The sequence below is a fragment of the Rattus norvegicus genome, chromosome 8, assembly GCF_021556685.1.
Source record: "Rattus norvegicus strain SHRSP/BbbUtx chromosome 8, alternate assembly SHRSP_T2T, whole genome shotgun sequence".
Classification (NCBI taxonomy): domain Eukaryota; kingdom Metazoa; phylum Chordata; class Mammalia; order Rodentia; family Muridae; genus Rattus; species Rattus norvegicus.
In genome coordinates, this window is record NC_141541.1 from 130,344,932 (window position 1) to 130,358,805 (window position 13,874).

General features: G+C 41.0%; 1 protein-coding gene across 2 annotated transcripts in view; it reads left to right on the plus strand.

The window, feature by feature from the left end:
• Positions 1-13,874, plus strand: part of Kif15 (kinesin family member 15) — a 71,036-nt gene that overhangs the window by 27,366 nt on the left and 29,796 nt on the right. For both annotated transcript variants that reach the window (XR_015626761.1, NM_181635.2), the window contains 7 exon segments: positions 2,481-2,690; positions 3,909-4,034; positions 4,174-4,296; positions 9,047-9,170; positions 10,550-10,626; positions 10,847-11,056; positions 12,321-12,498. Coding sequence is in view for 1 of the 2 variants with exons in the window: in NM_181635.2 (NP_853666.1) it covers positions 2,481-2,690; positions 3,909-4,034; positions 4,174-4,296; positions 9,047-9,170; positions 10,550-10,626; positions 10,847-11,056; positions 12,321-12,498 (1,048 nt within the window). In the remaining variant the exon portion in view is untranslated.

The window sequence follows — 13,874 nt, forward strand, 5'->3', positions numbered from 1 at the left end:
TTTTTTTGCTTTTCATGTCAGGTTTTCTCTCTGTAGCCCTGGCTGTCCTTGAACTTGCTGGGTTAACCAGGCTGGCTTGGAACTTACAGCGATCTGTCTGCTTCTGAACGGCTGTGTTTAAAGGCATGCACCACCAGGCCTAGCTTTTCATGAAGTTCTTAAAGGTTAATAAGGGTCAACCTGTAATTTCCATTTGTCTTGTTCTCCTTGCCCTATTTACCTGCATCTGGGAATGTGTGTTTAGAATGAAATCTACTTAGACATTATGGTAGAACTAATCCTTTGTCCTTCGTTGTAGTTTGGGAGATTTATGTGTATGTGCTAGGAATAAGACCCAGGACCTCTTTCACAGTCAGCAACTTTCAAACATCAGCCACTCCCTCTTCCCAAGACTTTTAACCATAAGATTCCTTAATAAAGCTATGCAAGTATTTTATTTCTTATTCAGGTCAATTTTGATAAATTATGTATTCCTAGCAAGTTTTCATTTTCCTTTCTTTTTTTTTTCAAGTATTTTAGCATGTAGTTATTCTTAAATGTCTATAATTTTTAAAGTTAGCATATAAAATGTTAGGTACTATAATGTTTTTTAAGAGTTAAATATTCAAATTTAATTGTTCAAAAATAAATGTTAGTTAAATGTTCAAAGAGTTAAGTAAGCAAATGTGGTTCCATTGCTTTTGGAATTTGTCCTGAGTTTGAGAAACATTTTTTAAGCTATGTAAATACATAAATGACTTCATATTAAAATATTTATTTTAATGGTATGAAAAGAAAGCATAAAGTACTGTTGAAAAAGTATAAATAATTCAAGTAATATCAATTTTAGGGGAAATAGATCAGTTGTATAGAGGTTACCTAGTAGTCAAAGGCCCTCTGTTCAGTCTTCAATCAACACTGACAAGTAATTTCAGTTTTCTACTGTTCTCTTAGTAGTGTTTTCATATCTAGCATTGTAGCCTTTGAAGTAACTTTACTGGGCTCTCTGTGTTACCCTTACACATATTGTGAGTGTGTTCTCCAAGTTGTGTTTCTCAGGTCATCAGCATCACCTACAGGCCTGTTAGGGGTCTTAGCTGAGGCTAAGGGTGGCAGTGTACTTCTTTAGTCCCTGCACTGTGAGGAAGAGGCAGGTGGGTCTGTGAGTTGGAGGCCAGACTGGTCTAAACAGAGCTGCCAGCTAGTAAGAGCTACGTAGAGAGTCCTTGTCACAGCCATCACTACCCTTCCCCTCTTAAGAAACCCCACAGCTTTGCCTAGGACTTGACATTCCCCGCATCTCATGCCTCATTTCAGTCCTCACGATGTCGAATCACGATATAAATTTCAGTAACATCCCAAGGTAGGAATATATATATTGAATTTAGATATTCTACCCTGTGAGGTCAGTGCCCACATGCTCTTTTGGTCCAAGACAGGGTTTCTCTGTAGCGCTGGGTATCCTGGAGCGTACTTGGTAGATCAGGCCTTGAACTCGCAGAGATTTGCCTGCTTCTTCCTCTGCCTCCCAGTGCTGGGATTGAAGGCTTGCACCACTATGCCTTGCTCCCACACCTCTTTCTTATTTACTTATTTACTTACTTATTGTACATGAGTACACCGTTGCTGTCTTCACACACACCAGAAGAGGGCATCAGATCCCATTACAGATGGTTGTAGGCCACTATGTGGTTGCTGGGATTTGAACTCAGGACCTCTGGAAGAGCAGCCAGTGCTCTTAACCACTGAGCCATCTCTCCAGCCCCATCACATGCTCATTTTTTTTTTCTTTTTCTTTTTTTCAGAGCTGGGGACCGAACCCAGGGCCTTGCGCTTGCTAGGCAAATGCTCTACCACTGAGCTAAATCCCCAACCCCCACATGCTCATTTTTAAACAGAGAAGCAGAACTTTTTTTATAGTCACACCTTGTAGATAGTAGAGTCAGAGTTTGAACTGTGGCTTGCCTAAGAGCTTGTAGTCTAAACCTTGATACATTTTCTTGTCTTAATGGAAAGGGAAAAAAAATCTTTACAGGGAGAAAGTTATCAAAACATTAGACAAAAGATGACTTGAGATTTCTTTTGGGTTTAGAATTTTTATTATCTAAGCTAAAGAATGGGATTCACGTCTATAATCACAGTACTTGGGAGGTGTAAGCAGCAGGATCAAAGCCAGTTTGAATTATGTAGTGAGTTCCAGGCCAGCCTGACATACTCTTGTCTCTTTTTGTGATGTGAAGAGGAAAAGAAGAACATTTTTTGATATTATTCTTTATAGTTCTACCAACTTTGGTATCTAAATATATACTTCTTAGAACTTGTGATTACAGAACTTCTCACAAAGCTAGATAACAGTGGAAAGGCCCCTGTTCTATGTGGAAATTACTCTGTTGCAAAGGTGGATAATTACCTATGTGTTATTATTTTGTATTATTTTATGTTGTGAATTTGCCTTGGGTGCACCTATCATGGCTTCCTGTAACAGTTTCCTTTTCCCAAAGGTCTTATCTAGAGGCTGGAGGAACAGGCGTGTAGCATCAACATCTATGAACAGAGAATCTTCCAGGTCTCATGCAGTCTTTACAATCACAATAGAATCAATGGAGAAAAGCAGTGAGGCTGTGAACATTCGGACCTCCTTACTCAACCTGGTGGACTTAGCAGGATCTGAGAGGCAAAAAGACACCCATGCAGAAGGGATGAGGTTGAAGGTAGGAATGAAATGATGTCCTTCTTAACTTAGTGTGAATTTTTACTGAAAAGTAGTGCCACACCAAGTACAGTGAAGACCTTAGAAGAAATAAGAATTGTTCCTACTAAGAAGGAGCAAAGATTTTATGAGATTATAGTAGTAAACATGAATGGGATAGAAGTCTATCCCTGTCAGGAGCAAAAGTGGTTACTTTCAGCCATGAGGGAACAAAGAAAGGATAATATGGAGTGGACTGTTGGGAGGTGTCTGTAGTAGTAGTTGTCTCATAGAAACCAGGGTTTGATTCTGGAGAGAGAAACAGAGAGCACCTGCCCTGCCAAGTGATATCTCAAGGTTTGTTGGGCCTTACTGAGCAGCTATGCATTGAATATTTCACTGTGCATCAGTAGATTGATCAGCTATAGAGCAAGAAAGCCCAGGACCAGGAGTGCCCAGCCACGTTTATACTCCGCTTTCTATGCCCTGGAAAACATTGAAAAGTCTGGAGCATCATGTAGAAAGCCTATGTTATAAACACTGAGATCTATCAAGCTGCTGCTCCCAGGATCAGAGGGGAGAAGCTAACAAGAAAGGAGAACAGTCGTGTATAATACCTGAAGTGGGAGGCACATAACCTGAGCTATTAGCCGTGGGAAGGAAGTGCACTGAGATGTGCACTGTCAGTGTGTATCTCAGTGTCGACACTGGAATATGTACAAGTTATGTAGTTGAGGAATGCGACCTGAGAGAGAAGAATCAGAAGTGGAAGAGAGATTTGAGCTGCTGAACTTACAGCCAGCAAAGGCTCATGTTTCTGCCAAGAAGGGAATGTGCTTATACAGGTTCTCCTTGACTTCTATTGCTGTTACCTCCAAAGACATCTGGTTAAGCTGAAATATCGTAAATCAGAAGTGCATTCAGTATATCTAGCCGGCTAAACGTTCCGGTCAGTAACGTCTCATGCTTTCTAGAGCCCCAGCTTGCTGTTGCTGACCAGTGGTGAGAGAGAACGTTATGCCACATTTGATTCAGATCAGACTTTTACAACACTCTGCAGTTACAGTTACATGAAATGGGAAGTGGGATAATTGAGTGTGTTGTTGTAGCTTAGAAGTTTTCTTTTATTTTGCCTCTTCTTTGCTTTTCCATCCCAGGTTTTTGCCTTGCAACTTAAATTTAAGCTCAGAACATCAGACATTGACATTGCACCTATTTTTGCTTTCCCCTAATTCCTTAGGAGGCAGGTAACATAAACCGATCACTGAGCTGCCTGGGCCAAGTCATCACTGCCCTTGTTGATGTGGGCAATGGGAAACAGAGGCATGTCTGCTACCGGGACTCCAAACTTACCTTCTTACTTCGGGTAAAGCTGATCCCGGTGCCTGCCACCTTTGCATTGTGGTTACGGGGATAGTGGAAGAGTTTCTGGGTCTTTATCATTTTCTGAAAAAGATCTTAGAATTTACCATGTAAAAACATATACCATTGATGTCATTAAACAGGACTCCCTTGGTGGCAATGCCAAAACAGCCATAATTGCAAATGTTCATCCAGGATCCAGGTGTTTTGGGGAAACACTGTCAACACTTAATTTTGCTCAAAGAGCCAAGCTGATTAAAAACAAGGTAAAATATACTCTAGCATTATTCATCTATTTCTTTGTTTGTTTGCTTGCTGTCTGTCTGCCTCTATGTATGTATGTATGTATGTATGTATGTATGTATGTATGTATGTATGTATGTATGTTAGGGCTATATATCGCAGGGTAATCTTAAATTTGGCAAACATCCTGCCTCAGCCTCCTGAGTATTGGGACTAAAGGCATGCACCACCATATCCTGTTCATCTTTTGCAACCTTGTGCATGTAATTTGAAACTCTAAGTTTGTCTTGTGGTTGTTATGGTTTTGCTGTTTGTTTTTAAAGCAGTTTTCCTTTTGCTGTTGGATGGGAGAGTAATAAGCTATACAAGCAGAGTTGGTGTGGGTTTTTTTGTGCATGCACATCAGTTTGCATACATGTGCCTGCCCTGAACCCATATGTGATATATATGGTAGCAAAGAATAATGCTGTGAACCTCACTTGATAATAATTAAATTTGCCTTTTCAGTTGTGTACTCCGCATACTCCTCATTTTATTTTACATACAAGTCATCTCTTTAATAGTGGTTACACCTCGAGTCAAGCAGCTTTCCTGTAAAGTAGAAGTTGATAAACTACTCACTGCTTCTCGTGCCATATGGTCCTTTTCAACTATTCAGGTCTGCCTTTGCAGTAAGAAAGCAGTCCTAGACAGTGCAAACAATAGCATTTGCTGTGCTCACTATTAGCATTTTATCTAAGCTCCGCCCCATAGTTACTAGGCAACAGCCAGGTATGCCCAACTCACTATAAAAGGGGCTGCTTGCCTTCTTGCTTTCACTCTGTCCTCTCACCCCTTCCTCCACTCTCCCCATTCCCCTCCTCCCTCTCTCCACGTGCTCATAGCCAGCCTCCAATCCTCTATTCTCTCTCTGCCTGTCTCTGTCTCTACTACCCTTTCAACTCCCATCCCATGCCCTGAGTAAACTATTCTCTACTATATTTTGCCTATGCACAACACTTTACCATACCTAGCACATACTGTCAAAAGACCAACAAGAGTTGGTTTCAGACAAACCAACTGTGCCATGAATTGGTAGATTAATTCTTGCTTTTTTAAGGGGAAAACTGGGCATCTTATACCCAATTCATCTAGCAGAATGAAGTAGACCATGCTGTTCCTCCTACTGGATAAGTAAGAAGAACATAGGTCTCATCTTTTCCTTATTTTTTTGGGTACCATCCACTGCTTACATGAATGTTAGCAATATGAAGAGGAAACATCAGGAGAGCTTCCTGACTTTGTCTTGACTTACCAGAAGGCTTTCAAGGGTAGAACCATGTTAATGATTGTACTTGTGATGTCACTGATATAATAGTGATATCAGAATGCCTCATAATGAGGCTGGCCATATGAATCAGAAGCAATTGGGAAGTACTTTTAAACATATGAACAACAAAACCAACATCTTTGCACTAGCCGCTCCCAGTGGTAAGTCCTGTTCAGCTTGTCATCCTGTCATTGGAAAAGTGCTAAAGTCTCCGAGCCTTGTTGAAAGATGATCTGTTAATCTTTCTGTCTTAGGGCAGGCTGAACCTAAGACAAGAACATAGAGGACTTGGGTTGTCACACAAGGTTTTTCCTTGCTGAAATAGTTGAGTAATTTATAGCTGGGGCCTCTGGTCTGCCTGGTGCTTAGCCGTTGTCATGTGTTATTACCCTTCAGTTTTATGAGTCTTTTTAAAAATATATAATTAATAAACTTTACCTTTTATTGTTTTGGTTTTTTGCTTGTTGTTGTTGTTGATGATGTCGTTGTTTAGACAGGATTTCTATGTGTAGCCTTGGTTATCCTTAGAGCTCTCTAGGTAGACCAGGCTGGCCACAAACTCACAGAGATCCACCTGTCTCTGCCTCCTGAGCACTGGGATTAAAGGCAAACATCACCACTACCCGGCAATAAACTATTTTTTTTTTTAAACATTTATTTATTATGTATACATCATACAGCTTTCTGCCTGCATGTACGCCTGCAGGCCAGAAGAGGGCACCAGATCTGATTATAGATGGTTGTGAGCCACCATGTGGTTTCTGGGAATTGAACTCAGGACCTCTGGAAGAGCAGACAATGCTCTTAACCACTGAGCCATCTCTCCAGCCCCAATAAACTACTTTTAAAACAGTTTTAGATTTATAGCAAAATTGAACAAAAAGTATGGGATGCTTCCATATCACCCATTTCCACATGTGCCATCCCTATTACCCAACATTCCACCCTGCAGGAATACATTTGGTGGTGGTTTTCTTTTTAAACTTTTTAGAGGTTGTTTTAAATAGGGCATCTTTAAGAAATGGAAGATACAATTTAGTCACCATGGTGATAGTATTTGTTTGAAACCATTTAAATAATATTACTTTAAGAAAGTGAAAATAACATTTATTATGTGACAGAACAGAAATGGACTCTGAAATCAGAAGCCATCTTGGAAAGGCTATGGCAAGCAAGTGAGTTTCCTGGAGATGGCCCACCATTTTGCATGGGTAGATTGGGTGCACTCTGAGATGCACCCCAGGATTGCTTCTCTATGGCTTTCCTGTCACTGTTACACAGGCTAACGATTCCTGGGCATTAGCCCACCCTAGTGGGCAAATTTCCTGCAAAACAACATGAAGATGAACTTTCATGAATTAATGCTAGATTAATTAATTATAGCATTCATGATTTGCTTCATATAATTTTAAGAAGGAAGTTTAAGGAGATGTTCTTAGTTGTTTTTCCAGAATGATGTAATAAGAATCAAGAGTAGACTTTGTCCCCTTCTTACAGAATAGTAAGGAAAGCTGCATAATGAGGACTGAGCTTTCATAATTACACTAAGAAGAAAAATAGGCTTGGGACAGATTTGTGATTGATGAAAACATCCATTCTAGGTCAGGTCCAAGGATGAGGCCACAGGTCTGCACTATGATAAAGCAAGGCCGTGTGCAACTGTTGCTTTGAACTTATAATGAGCTTACAGAATGAAACACTGCTTTGTACTCACTGTGGACATCCCCTTTTGTGTAACATTTCATCTATGAGGTAATATTATAAAGGAGTTTTGTCTAAGAAGGCATAAAACTGCCAGAGAGAAGTAAAATGTGGCTTTTGAGGCTCTGCAATGTGTACCAAATGTATATATGTATTTGTATGTATGTTGTATGTGTGTAGGTTTATGTGTATATAAGTATGCATGAACACTTGTGGAACTGATGAAATAGGTTGGGCCTGGCCAAAGTGTGTGTGTGTGTGTGTGTGTGTGTGTGTGTGTGTGTGTGTGTGTGTGTGTTTGTGTGCACCAGACTTACTTCATTTCTTCCTTTTCTTTTCTCTGTGGCTTACAAAATATTAATAAACTCCTAGCCTCTCACCTGGCCATCAAGGGGCCCTTGAACCAGAGAGAAAAGAGTGCAGATAACCAAGCTGTTTTTCTTAATCCCCTGCTTCATTCAGAAGGAGTTGAATTGCCAAAAGCCAGCAGCTTTTAGCCACAGAATAGCAAAGAGTTAAAGAGGGTAGAAATTGCCAAAGGTAAAGCAGCTTTGGCCACAATTGCCAACTCCATACCTCCTGTCAGCTGCTTTCCTCAGTTCCCGGATGCTGGGGTTGGCCCCGGACTAGTCATGTTGGGAATTGTGGGGCAAGTGGACCATACCACCAGACAGAAGAACTAGCAAGGTTGAAGCAGGTTTGGCAGCCTGGGAAATCTCAGAATAGAGACGGGTAGCCGTGCAACCAGCTCCCTGCTGAGCTCTACCTGTCCTGGAACATGTAACCATGGTTCATCCCTGAGAAGACCATGACAGTTGGCAGGTAGCATAAAAACCTGGAGTTCTCCATGCTAATGAGTTATCTAGATAGGATCCAAGTGTTTAGCCAATGAGCTTCCCTTTCTGGGCATTTTTCCCTTCAAAAGGTATTTAATCCCTGGCTCACCCTGAGTAAGACTTATAAATTCACATCTGCCATAAAATAAAGCAGTTTGGACAAGCAAGGACCATCTCCTTCTTCAAGAATCAACAAGTGGGGAAGGCCTTTGTTGTAAAGAGCCATGCCTAACTTTCCTAAAGAAGGCCTTCTCTTCTTCAGCCCCTCAGTACTCTAGGCACTTAGTCAGAACCAAGCCAGATTCTGACCTGTTCAGGACTCAGCCATCCCCTTTCCTGCTTGGCATCCCAGATCTTGCTATTTCTTGCCCAGAAGTACACAGGCTGGGAACCCATATCATGGACTGTGTTCTGCCTCCCCGAGCAGCTTGCCAGTGGTGCTCTGGCACCTCAGCAATGAGGCAGGTTACATAGCCCGACAGGATCATGTCTTGCCCTGTTAGACCAGAGTTCTAACCCCAAAGGATGGACAGAAGAGAAATAGCCTTGCAAAGGTATTTGGTTTCTTTGTTTGAAAGATAATGCGTGGTTCTTAAATGTCAGGATGATCCACTCAAATCTGAAGGTGACCTGGCTTAAAATGGGGCTGATGGAATGGACAGGGTGAGTGGGAACCTGGTGAGGGGATGGCAAGAGGAGGAGAGTGCAGCTGTGCTGCTTGGGCTCTTGCTGCTGTGTAGGCACAGAAGGAGCTCACTGCCCATTCCAGCATACTATATATATTAGTGGCCATTTTGCTGTTGGTGAGACTGATGTACAGTTTTGTTTTTATAATATGGTTTTCCACATTCCCACTCACTCCTAACCAAAAACAGCACTGTACAACTTGAAAGGTGGTCTTTCAGTGCTTTATTAATTCTTATCTAGGCTGTGGTAAATGAAGACACCCAAGGAAATGTGAGCCAGCTACAAGCTGAAGTGAAGAGACTCAGAGAACAACTGTCTCAGTTTACGTCTGGGCAGCTGACACCAGGAAGCTCATTGGCCAGAGGTAGGTTGAGCTCACCACCCTTCCTCCTTGAAAAGACTTCATGGGAATCTTAGATAAATAGTCAACATATAGTGCTGTTAGATATATAGTCAACATATAGTGAGGCTTTCCCAAATGTCTCACACCCTCTCTCCTTACTTACTGTGGAAGAGGATAGTGCTTTGTCTGAATCAGATGGTATGGGAGGTGCATCGAGAAGGAGATTCACAATGATTTTCAGTAATTCATCCCCTAATAAGTGCTAAGAAGAAACATAAATTTCATTAGGTCACACCCAACATTCTACCTTAGCATAAAATCAACATATGTTCATGAGATAGAACAGGAAATGTTTCTTCAAAATTTGCTTGTAGGATTAATTTGAGAGCCATAAAACTTGAAAACAACAATGAAAAGCAAACAAACAAAAACAGAACTGGGGCTGGGAACATGTCTTGGTAGTAGGCATATTGCCTGGTCTATGTGAGTCCCTAGGTGTGATTTGCAGTAATGTACAAAACCAAACCAACAAGCAGCAAACAGCAGGATGCATCATACTGAGCACAGTCTGCACACCTGACGCCCAGAACTCAGGAAGCTGGCACAAGACTGAGCATGAGACTAGCCTAGGTTACAAGATGAGTTCTAGGCCAGCCTAGAACTGTTAGACAGCCCAGTCTTTCTGTAGAGTGACTGAATGAGACACTGTCAATAAATAAGTTTTCATTAGATCTCCAGAGGCACACATGGGTCTCCTCCTTGTTCCTTATAGACTCATTTCTAGTTCTGGTGTCTCATGCTTATAAGTCCAGCATTTGGGAGGATTGGTACAGAGTCGCTATGAGTTTGAGGCCAACCTAGGCTACACTTTTTAAAATAATGTATATGTTTTTATGTACATTGACATTTTGACTGCATGTATGTCTGTGTGATGGTGTTGGATCCCCTGGAACAGGAGTTACAGACAGTTGCCATGTTGGTGCTGGGAAGTGATCCTGAGTCCTTTGGTAGAGCAGTCAGTGCTCTTAACCACAGAGCCATCTCTCCATCCCCAACTACAGTTGTTTGTTTTTTTTTTTTTGTTTTTTTTTTTTTTTTGGTTCTTTTTTGGAGCTGGGGACCGAACCCAGGGCCTTGCGCTTCCTAGGTAAGCACTCTACCACTGAGCTAAATCCCCAGCCCCCCAACTACAGTTTTTTAAAAACAAACCATTTCTGTTTCTTTCACCAAATATATTTGTACTAAATAAATACAGAGAAACGTCTTGTTTCAACCAATTTACTAAGTAAGTTAATGTGAAATTGCTAATCATTCATGAGATTCTGTTCCTTAGGATACTTGGTAACAATAAAGACTTTTAAGTTTTGAAAAATTAACCTATTTCTCCCTTTCCTTTTTAGATAAAGAGAAGGCTAATTACATGGAATATTTCCTGGAAGCAATGTTATTCTTTAAGAAATCTGAACAGGAAAAGAAGGTAGGAAATTGAATTAGGAAAGGGGATTCAGAACATCTAATATTTAATGTTGTGGCTGATCTTCATTACCTCAGAGAGTGAAGTGTAGTAATAGGAGTATAAGGAAAAGGCTTCAAAAGTCTTGCCTTTGGGTTTAGACTTAGTACTCTCTGATGGGTTTGTGAGAGTTTAGGGAAGCTGAATAATTTTTCATGTTTAACTGAATCCTGAATTTCTTAAGTCTCTAGTAGAAAAAATTACCCAACTAGAAGACCTCACCCTCAAAAAGGAAAAATTTATTCAGTCTAATAAAATGATTGTGAAGTTCCGAGAGGACCAAATCATGCGTCTGGAAAGGCTCCAGAAGGAGGCGCGAGGAAGCTTCCTGCCGGAGGAGCAGGATCGCCTGCTGTCAGAACTGAGGGATGAGATCCGGACGCTTCGAGAGCAAGTGAGTGCCGTGTGCCTCTGTGTTTCTAAGAGGGAGCTTTAAAGTATGACTAGTATTCACTAGCTAACGTATGTACAACGTGTTCACCAGTAACTCCTTCTGTAGTGCAGAGGAAGACGGCACTTTCAGTCAGCGCTGCATGATTTCTTTTCTCATTCCCAAGTATTAAGCTGAAGACAAAAAGAAAGACCAGCCATTTGTACTCTGCCCGTGGACCTGTGCTCTGTAGCAGCTGTGATTCTACCAGGCTCAGGGCAATAAAGCTTTTGAAGTTCTTGGTTTTTTTCTTTTTCCTAGAGAGAGAGAGTGAGTAGGTAACAGGTACCTAATTTGAAAACAAAAATAATCTTTTTTGTGTGTGTCAGTATGTTTAATATATATCCAGTCAGTATTATATTATTATCAGGATAAATATTTTTATTTTGTATACTTTTGTGCATTTTGCTAGTTAATGTATTTTAGAGGGCAATTCAGTCTTAGTAGTCAGAAATTTTTCTATTCCCCCCCCCTTTTTAAAGATTTATTTATTTGTATTTAATATGTATGGGCATTTTGCTTATATGTATGTCTGTGCATGCTTGGTGCCCAAGGAAGCCAGTAGAGCGTTGGCTCTCCTGGAACTGGAGTTACAGCTTTGTGGGTCCTGGGAGTTAAACCCAGATTCTCTGAAAAAGCGGTTAGTGATCAGCAACTGCTGAGCCTTCTCCATCCCATCCATCTAAGAGTATTTTTGTAAACAAATGGCCACACATACACAGGCGCATACACACACTTAAAAAACCCAAAATGTAATGTTTACAGAGCTATACTCAAACTTGGGAGCAAGGAGATGATCTTCTATAGGTAAATAAACTACAGTGTTTTCATGCAGCGGTATGCTGTACATATCTGTCTGTTTGTCTGTCCATCTGTCCGTCCATCCGTCCATCTGTCCATACATCCATCATCCATCCGTCCATCCATCTATCTATTTTTCTGTGCTGAGGAGCAAACTCAGAGCCTTTTTCATGCTAGGTTCTTGCTGTGTCTCTGAGTTACTCCTCGAGTACGTTAATTTAGCCATTTCCTAGTGTAAAGAGTTAACGTTTCTGACGGGGCTTCTGTCCTGTGTGACTTGGGTGGAAGTTGCAAGCAATTAGCGTAAACGTATTCTGATCTACCCACCACTCCCAAGTCCCTTCTTATGGAGACTGTAGTAGAGTACAACCAGGACTGCTGTGCTCTAGGACTTCTGAATGGAGTGTGTAATTTCTCAATGTTACAGGTGGAGCACCATCCCAGACTCGCGAAGTATGCTATGGAGAATCATTCCCTCAGGGAAGAGAATAGAAAACTGAAATTATTAGCACCTGTGAAAAGAGCCCATGAACTCGATGCCCAGGCTATTGCTCGACTAGAACAGGCTTTTTCTGAAGTGTCTAGTACAGAGACAAATGACAAAGGTAAGAGATAATTGCTGTGAGAAGGAGCTGGAGCAATCACTTCATGCTTGAAAGCCTGGCTGCTCTTCCCGAGGACCCAAGTTCAATTCCCAGCACCCATGTCAGAGCTCCATTTTGATGAGGGGTCTGATGCTCTTTTCTGGCTTCCATGGGTGACAGGCTTACATGTGGTGCACAGACATACACACAGAAAAAAATACCCATGCACATAAGACAAAAATAAATCTAAAGAATTAATCTGTAGGACAGGAAAGAGAATGTCAGTAAGGTGCTTGCATATGTAAACATGAGGCCCTGAGTTTCTAGAACTCTCATTAAAAAGGTGGACTTGAACTTATAATCCCAGCACTGGGGAACTGGGGAGGCTTTGACAGGTTGATCCTGGGGTTCTCTGGCTGACCAGCCCAGTCTATTAGGAAAACTCTTAAGCCAGTCAGGTGGCTCCTAAGGAAAAACCCAAGGCTGGCTGCTGGCCTGCCTGTAACTCATGTACACACACAAATACACAGACAAGGAAGAAAGAACATTTATATCAGGTGTGTACGTGCCACACACCTGAAATCCAAGCACTTTGGAGGCTGAGGGATAGTCATTTTTTTGGGCTAACCTGGTCTATGAAATGAGACCCACTCCTACCTCAGAAAACAAACCAGAAATAAACAGAATCCAAAGCAGGACTAGCTAGGTGGTAAATGCAGCGTGCTGTTCTCTCAGAGGACTTGAGTCTGGTTCCCCACACAAGATGGCAGCTCACATCTGTTTTAGCTCCAGCTTCAAGGGATCCAACACTGCTGGCCTTTTTGGGCACCTGCACTCACACACACACACCCATATACAGGCATACAAACATACATATAATTTTTAAAAATTAAAAAATTTCAGAGCCACCAAAACGAAAAAACAAAAAAATACCAAAGAAGAGAAAGAAGCATTTGCAGTGTCTCGTAGTTAGCCTTCACCTGGTGCAATTGAATGCACTTTTTTAATGAGATAAGTTATTTTTATTTTTTTATTTTATTTATATGAGTACACTGTAACTGTCTTCAATCACACCAGAAGAGGGCATCAGATCCTATTACAGATGGAATTGAACTCAGGACCTCTGGAAGAGTCAGTATTCTTAACCACTGAGCCATCTCTCCATCCCTTTATGTTTTAAAATTAATTTACAAAGGTTTTTTTTTTACATCACAAGATAATAAGTTGTTCAGCTAATTGCTATACCAAGAAAAGGCCTGATATTAATATATCTTTTTTGTTTTAGTGGTATCTTTTATAAATGATTTATTCAGATATTTTTATATGTGATCTCAGTTTTTACACACATGTAAGCTTTCCATTGCTGTGACAAAATCTGAAGAAAGAATCAACTTAGA